Below are 14,948 nucleotides of genomic sequence, written 5' to 3' on the forward strand. Positions count from 1 at the left end.
ATACTTGGGAAGTGAAACAGTGGTAAAGGTATCTTACGCCTTCTATTGTCTGTCAACTTGAACAAAATAGAGTGAATTGCGATGGCATCAAGGGTGTAGATATGCCATTTTTCATGCTATGAAAAGGTATGTGACTGAAGGGCAAATGACCTGTTTGATGAGAAAGGGGCATGAGTTTTCTGTTAGAGCCAAGCATATTATGACATGCCATTTTGTGGATTGCAATAACTACTGATCTCTCTGTGGGTTTCTAGCATGTGGGATAAAATCAGATAGTATACTTCTGCCTTGTATAGAATTGAAAGGCTGCCTGAATGCTGTTTTTGTCACTTTTTTGCCATTTTTGTGGACAAAAAAGCACCTAAAAGAAAGAAGTGCTTTGTTTTCGTTTTGATTTACATTTATAAAAGACTTCTAAATTAGTTTTCAGTATTACTAGCTTTTTTTGTTTGTTTCATTTCAGGAAGACAGTGCACTCAGTTGCAGCTTCTAAACCCTGAACGATTTGCACGACTCATCAAAGAAGTCATGAATACTTTATGGCCCAGTTCAGAGATTGTAGTGCAGTGGTTTCCCACTTCTGATAAGAATCACCCACCTGTTTCATGGCTCAAAATGGTATGGAAGAATTTGTATATACATTTCTCTGAAGACTTGTCTCTGTTTGATGACCTGCCGCTTATTCCGAAGATGTTACCAGATGAAGAAGATGTTGCTGTGGATCTTATAAGATTAAGGTCTCCATCACCAATTATTCTAGATGATGGATCTGAAATGCAGCTTCCAGAATTTTTACCTGAGATAATTGAGCAACTTGGTGGGATCATTCTTAAGAAACTTGACCCCTCTGTACAACATCCACTTTTAAAGAAATATATACATGCCCCATCTCCACATATAGTTTTACAGATATCAGAAAAACTTCCCTTACAGAAATTGGTAAGTCAGGTTACCTCATTGCCTACGTCACACAAAAATGCACTTAGAAGCTTCCTTGCTAGTTTAACTGATGTTACTGAAAAGGAAAAGAGAGTAATTAATGAACTAATAATATTTAGGAGAATTGAACAACCACTTGATGAAGACAATGCTTTTAGTGCACTGAAAGTTTGTAAGGTACTGCATCACAATGCCAAACTTCCACCAGATATAAAATTCTCTGTTTCACTGGTTGACAGCAGTGATGAAGCCACCATTCGTTTAGTAAACATACTGAAAGCAGAACAGTTGAAGACCACTGACTGCATAGAACTCGTCTTAAAAGATATACAGAACAGCTTTTATTCTACGGATGAAGCAATAAAAATTATGCTATGGATTCTAGAAAATTTGACTTTCCTCAAAAACGAAAATGCAGAGGTGCTGGATTGGTTGAAACCATTAAAATTTATTAAAATTTCAGAGGAAAAAATGGTGTCTGCCAGTGAACTTTTTGATCCTGAGGTGGAAGTATTACAAGACCTTTTCTATGGGGAAGAAGAACTCTGTTTTCCTCCCACAATTTTTAAAATGTCTCCAGATATTCTACATGCTCTGAGATTAATAGGCCTAAAATGTGAGAACAGTTTAGAAGAGAAGGACATTTTACGTGTAGCCCATAAAATTGAGAACTTGAAGGACTCTGCTGCTACAAGTCAGGATGCGCTGACACAAAAAGCCCGAACTTTGTTAATGATTTTGAACAGACGTTCACTACTGCATTCAGCTGAAACAAAAGCCACATTGAAAAAAATTAAATGGATTCCAGCTTCCAAACAAAGGCCTCCAAATTACCCAAGTTCATTAATTTGGAAAGGTGATCATTGCTATCTGTGTTCACCACCAGAAATGTGTGATATATCTCAAGCAACTTTAATAGGTTCTTCTGTTCCCCTTGTAGAAAGTGTCCAGCCTAGTGTTGAAAAAGCACTAGGGATCACCATCAAACCTAACATCAAATCAGTGTTAAAACACTTTAAAGTAGTAGTAGACTGGCACAGTTCCAAGAAATTTAGTGATGAAGATTACTATCAGTTTCAGCAAATCTTACTTGAGATTTATGGTTTTATGCATGATCATTTAAGTGAAGGAAAAGAAGCTTTTAAGGCCTTGAAATTTCCCTGGGTCTGGACTGGTAAAACATTTTGTTTACTATCTCAAGCAGTAATAAAATCACCACATGATCTTGATCTCCAGCCGTATCTTCATAGTGTGCCAAAAACCATGGCTAAGTTCCATCAGTTGTTCATCTGTTGTGGGTCAATTGAAGAGCTAACCCCAGACCATGTTTCCATGGTAATTCAAAAAATATACCTCAAAAGTGAACAGTCTCTTACTGAAGAAAAGAGCAAGCAAAATCTTCATATTATGTTGAATATTATAAGATGGCTATACAGTAGTCAGATTCCAGCCAGTTTAAATACACCTGTTCCAATACATTGCAGCAAAAAACCTTATAAACTCACAATGAAGCCAATCCATGAATGCTGCTACTGTGATATCAAAGTAGATGATCTAAACGATTTGCTTGAAGATGCTGTGGAGCCAATAATTTTAGTTCATGAAGATATTCCCATGAAAACTGCAGAATGGTTGAATGTGCCATGTCTCAGTACTAGGTTGATTAATCCAGAAAATATGGGGTTTGAACAATCAGGTCAAAGAGAACCCCTCACAGTAAGAATTAAAAACATTTTGGAGGAATACCCTTCTGTGTCTGATATCTTCAAAGAGCTGCTTCAGAATGCAGATGATGCTGATGCAACAGAGTGCAATTTTTTGATTGACGTGAGGAGAAATAATGACATAAGAGAAAATCTTTTGGATCCAGGAATGGCAACTTGTCACGGACCAGCTCTCTGGTCTTTCAACAATTCTGAATTTTCAGACTCAGACTTTCTAAATATAACCCGATTAGGCGAGTCCCTGAAAAGAGCAGAGGTTGACAAAGTTGGAAAATTTGGCTTGGGATTTAATTCCGTTTATCATATCACTGACATTCCCATCATTATGAGCAGAGAATTTATGATCATGTTTGATCCAAACATCAATCATCTCAGTAAACATATACGAGATAAATCTAATCCTGGGATCAAGATAAATTGGAGTAAACAGCAGAAGAGACTTAGAAAGTTTCCTAATCAGTTTAAGCCTTTCATGGGTGTATTTGGTTGTCAGCTACCTTTGACTGTGGAGGCACCTTACAGTTACAAAGGGACCCTTTTCAGACTGTCTTTTAGAACTCAGCAGGAAGCTAAAGTGAGTGAGGTCAGTAGTACCTGCTACAACACTGCAGACATCTATTCTCTTGTGGACGAGTTCAGCATTTGTGGGCATAGGCTGATCATTTTCACTCAGTGTGTAAACTCAATGGTTTTGAAATATTTGAAAACTGAGGAAGCCAATCCTGAGGCAGCTCAAGACACTGTGACTATTAAAAAAAATCTATGTCCATCCAAAGCAATTACTACTCCTTTTACAAGCGTTCTAAAAGAAGCTGCGAAACTCATGAAAACATGCAGTAGCAGCACAAAAAAACTTCCCACTGAGTCACCAAAGTCTTCATGCATATTACAAATAACCGTGGAAGAATTTCATCATGTATTTAGACGCATTGCTGACTTGCATTCCCCAGTTTTTAGAGGGCCGGAAGATGACACAGTTTCATTCTTTGAAATGGCTAAAGTTGGACAAACCAAAAGGCCCCCTGAGGAACTGCCACAAAAAACAGTAGATTCTACCACATGGCTTCTGTGTGCTTGCATGGATACTGGAGAGGCCTTAAAGTTCTCATTACATGAAAGTGGGAGAAGGCTGGGACTTGTCCCATGTGGTTCAGTAGGAGTTATGTTGTCTGAAAGACAGGATCGAAAATGGATAGTGAAATCCAATTTCTGCAACTTAGGAGAAGTATTTTGCTATTTACCTCTTCGAATTAAAACAGGTCTACCTGTTCATATCAATGGTTCCTTTGCTGTTACATCAAATCGAAAAGAAATATGGAAAACTGACACAAAAGGAAGGTGGAACACGGTGTTTATGAGACATGTTATAGTAAAGGCCTATTTGGAAGCTGTGGTAGTTTTACGCAACATGGTTGAATCTGGTGAGCTGGAAGATTACAACTGCTTTGCAGTGTGGCCTGATCCTGATTCAGTGCATGATGATTTTTCAGTTATATGTCAGGGATTTTATGAAGAAATAGCTCACACAAAAGGCAAAGAAGGAATCCGAGTGTTCTCCGATGGCTCATCTTGGGTGTCAATGAAGAATGTCAGGTTCTTGGATGATTCATTGTTAAAACGTCCAGACATAGGAACTGCAGCTTTTAAGATTTTTCTTAAATACCTTAAAAAAACAGGTTCAAAGAATCTTTGTGCTGTGGATCTTCCTTCTTGGGTCAAAACAGGCTTTGAAGAAGCAGGATGCAAACAAGTATTACTAGAGAATACTTTTTCAGAGAAACAATTTTTTTCTGAGGTATTTTTTCCAAATATTCAAGAAATTGACGCAGAACTTCGTGATCCTTTAATGCACTATGTATTAAATGAAAAAGTTGGCGAGTTCTCGGAAATACTTAGTATTACTCCGTGCATTCCTTGTTCTTTGATTGAACATCCTCTGGTGGAACCTTCCAGACTGATCCATCCTGAAGGTCGAGTTGCAAAGCTTTATGATAAAGAAGATGGACGGTTTCCCCATGGAACTACCCAAGATTACCTTAATCCAGTAATTCTGGTCAAATTAGTTCAGTTAGGCATGGCTAAAGATGATATTTTGTGGGAAGACTTGATAGAACGTGCAGATTCTGTTGCAGAAATCAACAGGACTGATCATGCTTCAGCTTGCCTCAGAAGCACTATACTGTTAAGTCTCATAGATGAAAAACTTAAAAGCAGAGATCCAAGAGCTAAAGATTTTGCTGTCAAATTTCAAACAATACCATTTCTCCCATTTCTCACAAAACCCGTAGGCTTCTCCTTACAATGGAAGGGCTCAGTTTTTGAACCTGAAACAATGTTTTCTGCAATGGACCTTTTCACAGTTGATTACCAAGATATAGTTTGTATACTAAAACCCATTCTCAATGAAAATTCCCATTCCTTTAAAGGATGTGGGACTATTTCCTTGGCTGTCAAAGAATTTTTAGGATTGCTTAAGAAACCAACTGTCTCTATGGTTATAAAGCAATTAAAAGAAGTTGCAAAGTGTTTTGATGGAATTACTTTATACCAGGAAAATATCACCAATGCTTGCTATAAGTATCTCCATGAAGCACTACTACAGAATGGAGGAACAAAAACAACCATAATTGAGGAATTGAAAAATTACAGTTTCATTCTAGTTGAAAATGGTTATGTTGACCACACAAAGGTATCTTTTCATCTTAATTTTGAGGCAGCACCACATCTTCATCAACTGCCTAATAAATACAGAAATAATTTTCGTGAGCTATTTGAAAGTGTAGGAGTGCGTCATGCTTTTATGGTGGAAGATTTTGCTCTAGTTCTTGAAGTAATTGATCAGGAAAGAGGAGATAAGCCACTCGCAGAAGCAAATTTCCAACTTTGTAGGAGAATCATCAGTGAAGGAATATGGAGTCTTATTAGAGAGAAGAAGCAGGAATTTTGTGAAAAAAAGTATGGAGAAATTTTGTTACCAGACGCTCACCTTGCTCTTCTACCAGCTAATTCTTTGTGTTACAATGACTGTCCTTGGATAAAAGTGAAAGATACAACTGTAAAATACTGCCATGCGGACATCCCTAGAGAAGTAGCAGTAAAGCTTGGGACAATACCTAAACGGCACAAAGCCTTAGAACGGTATGCATCAAATATCTGCTTCACTGCTCCTGGAACTGAGTTTGGCCAGAAAGAAAAATTGACCAGTAGAATTAAGAGTATTCTTAATGCATATCCATCAGAGAAAGAAATGCTAAAAGAGCTCCTTCAGAATGCCGATGATGCAAAAGCTACAGAAGTCTGCTTTGTGTTTGATCCTCGGCAGCACCCAGTTGATAGAATATTTGATGAAAAATGGTCACCGCTTCAGGGACCAGCGTTATGTGTCTTTAACAATCAGCCATTTACGGAAGATGACATTCGAGGAATTCAGAATCTTGGTAAAGGCACTAAAGAAGGCAATCCATGTAAAACTGGTCAGTATGGAATAGGGTTCAATTCTGTGTATCATATAACGGATTGTCCTTCTTTCATTTCTGGAAATGATATACTTTGTATCTTTGATCCTCATGCTAGATATGCTCCAGGAGCAACATCAATTAGTCCTGGACGCATGTTTCGGGACTTGGATGCCGATTTCAGAACCCAGTTCTCTGATGTGTTGGATCTTTATTTAGGAGACCACTTTAAACTAGACAACTGCACAATGTTTAGGTTTCCACTTAGAAATGGAGACATGGCAAAAGTTTCTGAAATTTCCTCGGTGCCATGCTCTGACAGGATGGTACAGAATCTTCTAGATAAGCTGCGTACAGATGGTGCGGAACTCTTGATGTTTTTGAACCACATGGAGAAGATTTCTATTTGTGAGATAGAGAAAACAACAGGAGCGCTTAACGTGTTATATTCTGTAACTGGCAAAGTAACTGATGGAGATAGATTGAAACGAAAGCAGTTCCATGCTTCTGTAATTGACAGTGTAACAAAGAAGAAGCAGCTTAGTGAGATACCTGTGCAGCAGATCACGTACACTATGGATACGGAAGACTCCGAAGGCAATCTTACAACTTGGTTGATCTGCAATAGGTCAGGTTTCTCAGCCATTGACAAGGTTTCAAAGAGTGTTGTATCGGCACATAAGAATGAGGATATTACACTTTTCCCTCGAGGAGGAGTTGCAGCATGTATCACTCACAACTACAAAAAACCGCATCGGGCATTTTGTTTCTTACCTTTGTCTTTAGAAACCGGGCTACCTTTTCATGTGAATGGACACTTTGCGCTGGATTCTGCCAGGCGAAACCTGTGGCGTGATGACAATGGAGTTGGTGTCCGAAGTGACTGGAATAATAGCTTAATGACAGCACTGATAGCACCAGCCTACGTTGAACTTCTAATTCAGCTGAAAAAGCGTTACTTTCAGGGAACTGATCCAACAGTGTCAGTTTTACAAAACACATCTATGCACGCTATGAAAGATACTTTGAAAAAATTTCTATCGTTCTTCCCAGTTAATAGACTTGACTTGCAACCTGACTGGTATTGCTTAGTGAAAGCAGTTTATAGCTGTATGCATGAAGAGTCAAAACGTCTCCTGCCTGTTGTGCGAACTCCAAATGTTGATGGTTCTGATTTGCATTCTGCAATTATCATTACTTGGGTTAATACATCTACCTCAAATAAAGCTAAGCCATTCTTTGACAATCTGTTACAAGATGAACTGCAGCACCTCAAAAATGTAGAATACAATATCACAACTCGTAAAACTGTAGCAGAAAATGTGTATAGACTCAAACATCTTCTCTTAGAAATTGGCTTTAACTTGATTTACAGCTGTGATGAAACTGCGAATCTTTATCACTGTCTTGTGGATGCTGACATTCCTGTGAGCTATGTAACTCCTGCTGATGTTCGATCATTCTTGATGACATTTTCCTCCCCAGATTCTAATTGCCACATTGGAAAGTTGCCCTGTCGTCTTCAACAGACAAATTTAAAACTTTTCCACAGTCTAAAGCTTCTTGTTGATTATTGTTTTAAAGACACAGAAGAAAATGAAATCCAGATTGAAGGATTGCCTCTGCTCATTACACTTGATAGCGTGCTGCAAGTATTTGATTCAAAGCGCCCAAAATTCTTAACAACTTACCATGAATTAATTCCGTCTCGTAAAGATTTGTTTATGAACACACTTTACTTGCGGTACAGCAATATCTTACTTAATTACAATGTAGCAAAAATATTTGATATCTCCAGTTTTGCTGATTTATTGTCGTCTGCGTTGCCAAGAGAATACAAAGCAAGAGGGTGTATGAGATGGAAGGAGAACTTTGCAACCGAATCCTGGCTTAAGAATACATGGCATTTTATTGGTGAATCTGTAAATGACAAAGATGACCAGGAAGATGCAAAAACAACATTTGACAATGTTATTGAGATTCTGAAGGATTGGACATTGCTTCCAGGCACAAAGTTTACTGTCTCCTCTAATCAGCTTGTTGTACCAGATTGCGATATGTTGCTTCCTCTCAGCCTTATGCACATAGCTCTCTTCCCAAATTCCCAAACGGATAAAGTGTTTCATGCTTTAATGAAAACTGGTTGTATTCAACTGGCCTTGAACAAAATTTGCTCCAAGGATAATCCTCTAGTGCCCCTGCTGTCAGGACATACAGCAAATACAGAGAATCCTTCAAGCATTTTAAGAGCTATACATTATATGATTCAAACTTCAACATTTAAGACAGAAAAGTTAGCTGAAAATGACTTTGAGGCCCTCTTGATGTATTTCAGTTGCAACCTAAATCATTTGACTTCTCAAGATGACATAAAAATTTTGAAGTCCCTTCCATGCTACAAATCTATCAGTGGACGATACATTAGCATATCAAAATGTGGGGCATGCTATGTACTCACAAGAAGTATTCCCTCCATTGAAGTGGATAGATGGACACAGACAACTTCAGTTGCTTTTCTTGAAGAGAAAATCCATTTACAAGATTTGTACACTGTGCTAGACTGTGTTCCAGTTGATGATCTTGAAGTTTATTTAAAGCACCTTTTACCAAAGATTGAAAGTCTGTCTTACGATGCAAAACTAGAACATCTGATTCACTTAAAGAATAGACTTTCTAGCATTGAAGAATCATCAGAAATAAAGGAGCAGCTGTTTGAGAAGTTAGAGAGCTTTTTGATCATTCATGATGCGTGTAATAGACTAAAACCTGCAAAACATTTTTATGACAGGACTGTAAAAGTCTTCGAAGTTATGCTTCCTGAAAAACTGTTCATACCTCAAGATTTCTTTAAAAAATTGGAACAGCTTACAAAGCCAAAAAACCGTGCTGCTTTTCTGTCATCATGGGTGGCATTTCTCCGAAATATGGGACTAAAGTATGTCATTTCCCAACAGCAGTTATTGCAGTTTGCTAAAGAGATCAGTATGAGAGCGAATACTGAGAATTGGACCAAGGATACTCTGCAGAATACAGTGGATGTCCTCCTCCAGCATATATTTCAAGAAAGAACTGATTTATTATCTGGAAACTTTCTTAAAGAATTATCTTTAATTGCATTCTTGTGTCCAGAACGTGCTCCTGCTGAAATTGTTAGATTTCATCCACAGTATCAAGAAGTTAATGGCACACTTCCTCTTATAAGATTTAGTGGAGCCCAAGTAAACCCTAAATTCAAACAAACAGATGTTTTGCAACTTCTGTGGACTTCATGCCCTATACTTCCAGAAAAAGCAACACCTTTAAGTATCAGAGAACAAGAAGGAAGCAGTCTTGGTCCACAAGAACAACTTGAGCAGGTTTTAACAATGCTTAATGTTAACTTGGATCCTCCTTTGGACAAAGTTATAAATAACTGCAGAAATATATGCAATATAACAACTTTGGATGAAGATATGATAAAAACGAGGGCTAAGGTTCTAAGGAGCATCTATGAATTTCTTAGTACAGAGAAAAAAGAATTCCGGTTTCAGCTTCGAGGAGTTGGTTTTGTGATGGTTGAAGAAGGCTGGAAGCTATTAAAACCTGAGGAAGTGGTAATAAATCTTGAATATGAATCTGACTTCAAACCTTATTTGTACAAGCTTCCATTAGAACTTGGTACCTTCCACCAGCTTTTTAAACACCTAGGCACTGAAGATGTTATTTCAACAAAGCAGTATGTGGAGGTTCTGAGTCGCATATTCAAGAACTCTGAGGGAAAACAGCTTGATCCTAATGAAATGCGTACAGTCAAGCGGGTTGTTTCTGGCCTTTTTAAGAGCCTTCAGAATGATTCTGTTAAAGTTAGAAATGACCTTGAGAATGTGCGAGAACTGGCTCTTTATCTTCCAAGTCAGAATGGTAGATTGGTAAAATCAAGCATCTTAGTTTTTGATGATGCCCCACATTATAAAAGTAGAATACAAGGTAACATTGGTGTCCAAATGTTGGTTGATCTTAGTCAGTGTTACTTAGGGAAAGACCATGGTTTTCACACTAAGCTGATAATGCTGTTTCCTCAGAAGCTGAGACCTCGTCTCCTCAGTAGTATTCTCGAAGAGCAGTTGGATGAGGAGTCACCTAAAACTTGTCAGTTTGGAGCACTCTGTTCACTTCAGGGCAGGCTTCAGTTACTGCTGTCTTCTGAACAGTTCATTACAGGACTTGTTAGAATTATGAAGCATGAAAATGACAACGCATTTTTAGCCAATGAAGAGAAAGCCATAAAACTTTGCAAGACCTTGAGAGAAGGCTTGAAAGTTTCTTGTTTTGAGAAGTTGCAAACAACCTTGAGAGTTAAAGGTTTTGCTCCCATTCCTCATAGTAGAAGTGAAACATTTGCCTTTTTAAAGCGGTATGGAAATGCAGTAATACTACTCTACATACAGCATTCAGATAGCAAAGACATAAATTTCCTTCTAGCTTTGGCAATGACCCTGAAATCTGCAACTGATAATCTGATTTCTGATACTTCCTATTTAATTGCAATGCTAGGCTGCAATGATATTTACAGAATTAGTGAAAAGCTTGACAGTTTAGGTGTAAAGTATGACTCTTCAGAACCATCCAAACTTGAACTACCAATGCCAGGTACTCCTATTCCATCCGAAATCCATTATACTCTTCTCATGGATCCAATGAACGTTTTTTATCCAGGTGAATATGTTGGGTATCTTGTTGATGCTGAAGGGGGCGATATCTATGGATCTTATCATCCAACATATACATATGCTATAATAGTGCAAGAGGTAGAAAGAGAAGATGATGAAAACTCCAGTTTTTTGGGGAAAATTTATCAGATTGACATTGGATATAGTGAATACAAAATTGTAAGTTCCCTTGATTTATACAAATTTTCAAGACCTGATGAAAGTTCTCAGAGCAAGGACAGTGCACCATCAACTCCGACAAGTCCTACTGAATTTCCAGCACATGGACCAAGGACAGTTCCTCCTCTTTTTCCTGGCAGGGAGAGTCATAAATCGTCATCTTCTAAACATCATTCTCCCAAAAAGGGTAAGGCAAGTTCTCTGCCAGAAATTTTAAAGGAAGTTACATCAGTGGTAGAACAAGCCTGGAGGCTTCCAGAATCTGAAAGGAAAAAGATTATAAGGCGGCTTTATCTTAAATGGCATCCAGACAAAAATGCAGAAAACCTTGATATAGCCAATGAGGTTTTCAAGCATTTACAAAATGAGATTAACAGGCTAGAAAAACAGGCATTTATTGATCAAAATGCAGACAGGGCATCCAGACGGACATTTTCATCCTCAGCGTCTCGATTTCAATCAGACAAATTTTCATTTCAAAGGTTTTACACCTCATGGAATCAAGAAGCCACAAGCCATAAATCTGAAAGACAGCAGTCTAAAGAAAAATGTCAATCTTCTACAGGCCCTTCATATTCACAGCGATTTTTTGTGCCACCTACGTTCAAGTCTGTTGGAAATCCTGTTGAAGCACGTAGATGGTTGAGGCAAGCTAGAGCAAATTTTTCAGCTGCCAGAAATGATCTTCATAAAAATGCCAATGAATGGGTCTGCTTTAAATGTTACTTATCTACTAAATTAGCTCTGATTGCTGCTGATTATGCAGTAAGGGGTAAGTCAGATAAAGATGTGAAACCAACTGCGTTAGCACAAAAAATTGAGGAATATAGCCCACAGCTTGAAGGTCTTACAAATGATGTCCACACACTGGAAGCATATGGAGTAGATAGCTTAAAAACTCGCTATCCAGACCTCCTTCCTTTCCCACAGATTCCAAATGACAGGTTCACTTCTGAAGTTGCCATGAGAGTAATGGAGTGCACAGCATGTATTATTATAAAACTTGAAAACTTTATACAACAAAAGGTATGAGAGATGTTAAAGATATGGTGGATTCATGCCATATTTTTCAGTTTTTTTTAAAGCTACTTTTTGGTGGCGTGTTGTTGTAGGTATGTCATGTAGTAAATCAGATGGCTTTGTTTAATAGGAGTGAAAGTCATTTGTTTATCCCCGGAGAAGGTAATTTCTGTAGCTGTGAGAAGAGTACATTTGAGTTCACTTTTGCTAGCAAGAGTTACTAAATATGATGGAATAAAATGTGATTTAGTTGTGTAGTTACTGTACTTCAGAAGCTACACAGGTTTTAGCAGATAGTAAATGTAGTAAACATATTCTGTGTTGATTGGGGCAAAACTAGGTATTCTTGCAGACCTGGGCATGTGAATCTGCCCGTTACTAGAAAGCAGCAGAAGCTGGCTTTATAGCAGCGAAGTGTTGGGCAGGCAAAGGGTCCTGAATCCTTCCATGGCTTGTCATGGTTAAAAACTTACCTGCTAAAAGTTGCGCCATCCTCTGCTACTTTGCAACATTTCCACAAGAACTTTGTCAATGAATGCCATGTTCTGTCCTCAGGCATGCAGAGTTAAGATTATAGAGACTTTGTAAAAATCTGAGCCTATTAACACATAGGTATGTGGAACATGTATTTAAAGATTTGTCGGAGACTGTGCTGTAAAATAGGTACACAGTAGAGTGGTACAATTAACGGGGCTAAAGTGCACTTTATATAACCAAAGCTTTGGACTGTGGTTGGTAAAATCTGCTTGTATGCATTCATCCAACTTCTCCCCAAGAGGTGTCATTTTCAGTGTACTAATGGAAGACTGAATATATTATTCTTTTTTAAGAAGTTCAAAAACCTATGGAGAAAATCTCTGCTGGAGCAGTCTGTATACATTTATTTGTTATGGACATTCATTTTATTCCGAGTGGAATATGGTAATACCTCTGCTGCATTTTTACATGAAAGGTTACTGTGGACTGCACGTTGTTTAAATGTTTAGTGACTTCTCAACACAGTATATTTTCCTTATAATTTACTTTAGGTGCTTATGACTTATTCACGTCTTTGGTTGAATGAGAATTGCATGTGTATTATATAGCAAAATACCTTACTTTCTGTAGGAATTTTTGAAACTGCACACCAAACCATCTTTTGAGAACTTGCCTTGATTTAGCTTTTTGTTTTATTTATTTATTTTATTAGCCACCATTAGAAATAATATAAAAATAAAAGTATTTTGTTATTCAGTGGGGTATTTTTTTTAAAATACATTTTAAATGGTGCTGCAATGTTACGCTTTTTTATTTTGTCTCACACAGTGGCACATAAAGAAATTTGATTTTTTTTAGTTCATACTGTTTCTTTTATAAATTGTTATACTTTTGATAATGCCATGTAAATTATTAAATATTTGTAAGAAAAAACATGAAAACTTGTACCAATAAACCTGCGGTAGTTAGTATTGTATATAATGGTCACAAATTTCACTGCTTAGTACACTGAAACTATCATTTCATTGAAAGAATGTAACTTGAACAATGAAGATGATTAGCGAAATTACAATAAAAATAATTGCAATACAGATAGAAAAAAAAGATAGCTCTTCAAATACATGTAAAGGGTGTTCCCTATGAAAAGTATCTCAGCAAATTCTAGGCTTTGAAATCTTTTAAGGCTTCTGATTGCAAAGCCATGTGATTATTTCTGCTGCTAAGTGCCATAACATAAATTTAATAATAAAACTCAAAAACTCTGCAGGCTGATGTGTTGCTTTTTAAATCAGATTTGTTTTGCCAGTAATGTTCAGGAGAGAACCCACCTGCCCCCCCCCAACACTTTTAATTAGGTATTTTACTTATATATGTTGTTTTGCTTTTGTGGGAAGAAAACAGCAACCTTCAAATGTTACCTTTCAGTGTGCTGGAAGGGGGCTGCTGAATGAGCACATACCTGTAATTCATGGGCTTGAAATAGGGAGGAGAAAGTTTGGAAGTCAATTTGAGCTTCCAAAAAGCAATTGTGAGTGGGTGAGTTAGGATACTTTGATGGGACTAAAGGAAGCTGTAAGAGATAGAAGGGCATGGAGAGCATTGATCCACAACGTGACCGAGAGTCGGACACGACTGAACGGATAGACCAGAGAGTTAGGATAGCATACAGGAAAAAAAAATACCCATCCATGTTTACCACTTTTGGAGAATTGAAACTTTTGTATTAGAATTACTGAACATGCAAGGGGCCAATTAGGTGATCAAATCCAACGCCTTATTCAGTGCAGGGTTCCAGATTAAAACAACCTACAGTTGGTTAACAATTTGTTTGAACACATTCGCTGAAGGGAAGCTTACCATGTCTCTTGGTATAGAAGAGAAGTCATATGTTGGATGTGCCCTTTATTTTAGTGGCTTGATTTCCCATACTTTTGTGAAGCTTTTTGTTAGGGACCTGTGCAAGCAAGCAAGCACATTTGTATGTCCATCCCTCTTAACTAAGTAACTGAACAGCTAAAAGAGTATACATATACACAGTGTAAAAGAGCAAAAAAAAAACCTATTAAAACATAGTTGAGGCACCCTTACAATTTCTATAACAGCATAAAGACAAAACACATACCAGGCCCCAGTGCTTGAAGGAAGAACCAAGCCTTTAGGGTGTTACGAAAGTCCAGCAGGATTGGGGCCATCTGAAGCTCGAGAAGGCTGTCCCTGTTCTCTGCCTTATTTCCTCATGCCTATTTCTAGTTACCAATTTGCGGGTAGCTAAGAAGCGATTAGCAAATCCAACCAAGGAATGATTTCAGAGTAGCTATCTTGGCAGTTTTTCCCTGTTCCCCTACTTAGACCCAACTCCTTAGACACAATATCAGGCATGCAGAGACAAATGCAGGTGAAGGGATTGTTCAGTTCCATTTCCTATCACTTGGTAACTCACCTGGAGGACACCCAAAAGAGCATTC

General features: G+C 37.8%; 1 protein-coding gene across 1 annotated transcript in view; it reads left to right on the forward strand.

The window, feature by feature from the left end:
- The window catches only part of SACS (sacsin molecular chaperone), a 49,085-nt gene extending 35,338 nt beyond the window's left edge, over positions 1-13,747 (forward strand). The window contains exon 9 of the mRNA XM_063305764.1: positions 464-13,747. Coding sequence (XP_063161834.1) covers positions 464-12,018 — 11,555 coding nt within the window. The 3' untranslated portion in view covers positions 12,019-13,747. The remainder of the gene's footprint in view (positions 1-463) is intronic.
- The last annotated feature ends 1,201 nt before the right edge of the window (positions 13,748-14,948 follow it).

This window comes from Candoia aspera, chromosome 5 (genome assembly GCF_035149785.1).
Source record: "Candoia aspera isolate rCanAsp1 chromosome 5, rCanAsp1.hap2, whole genome shotgun sequence".
Lineage (NCBI taxonomy): Eukaryota > Metazoa > Chordata > Lepidosauria > Squamata > Boidae > Candoia > Candoia aspera.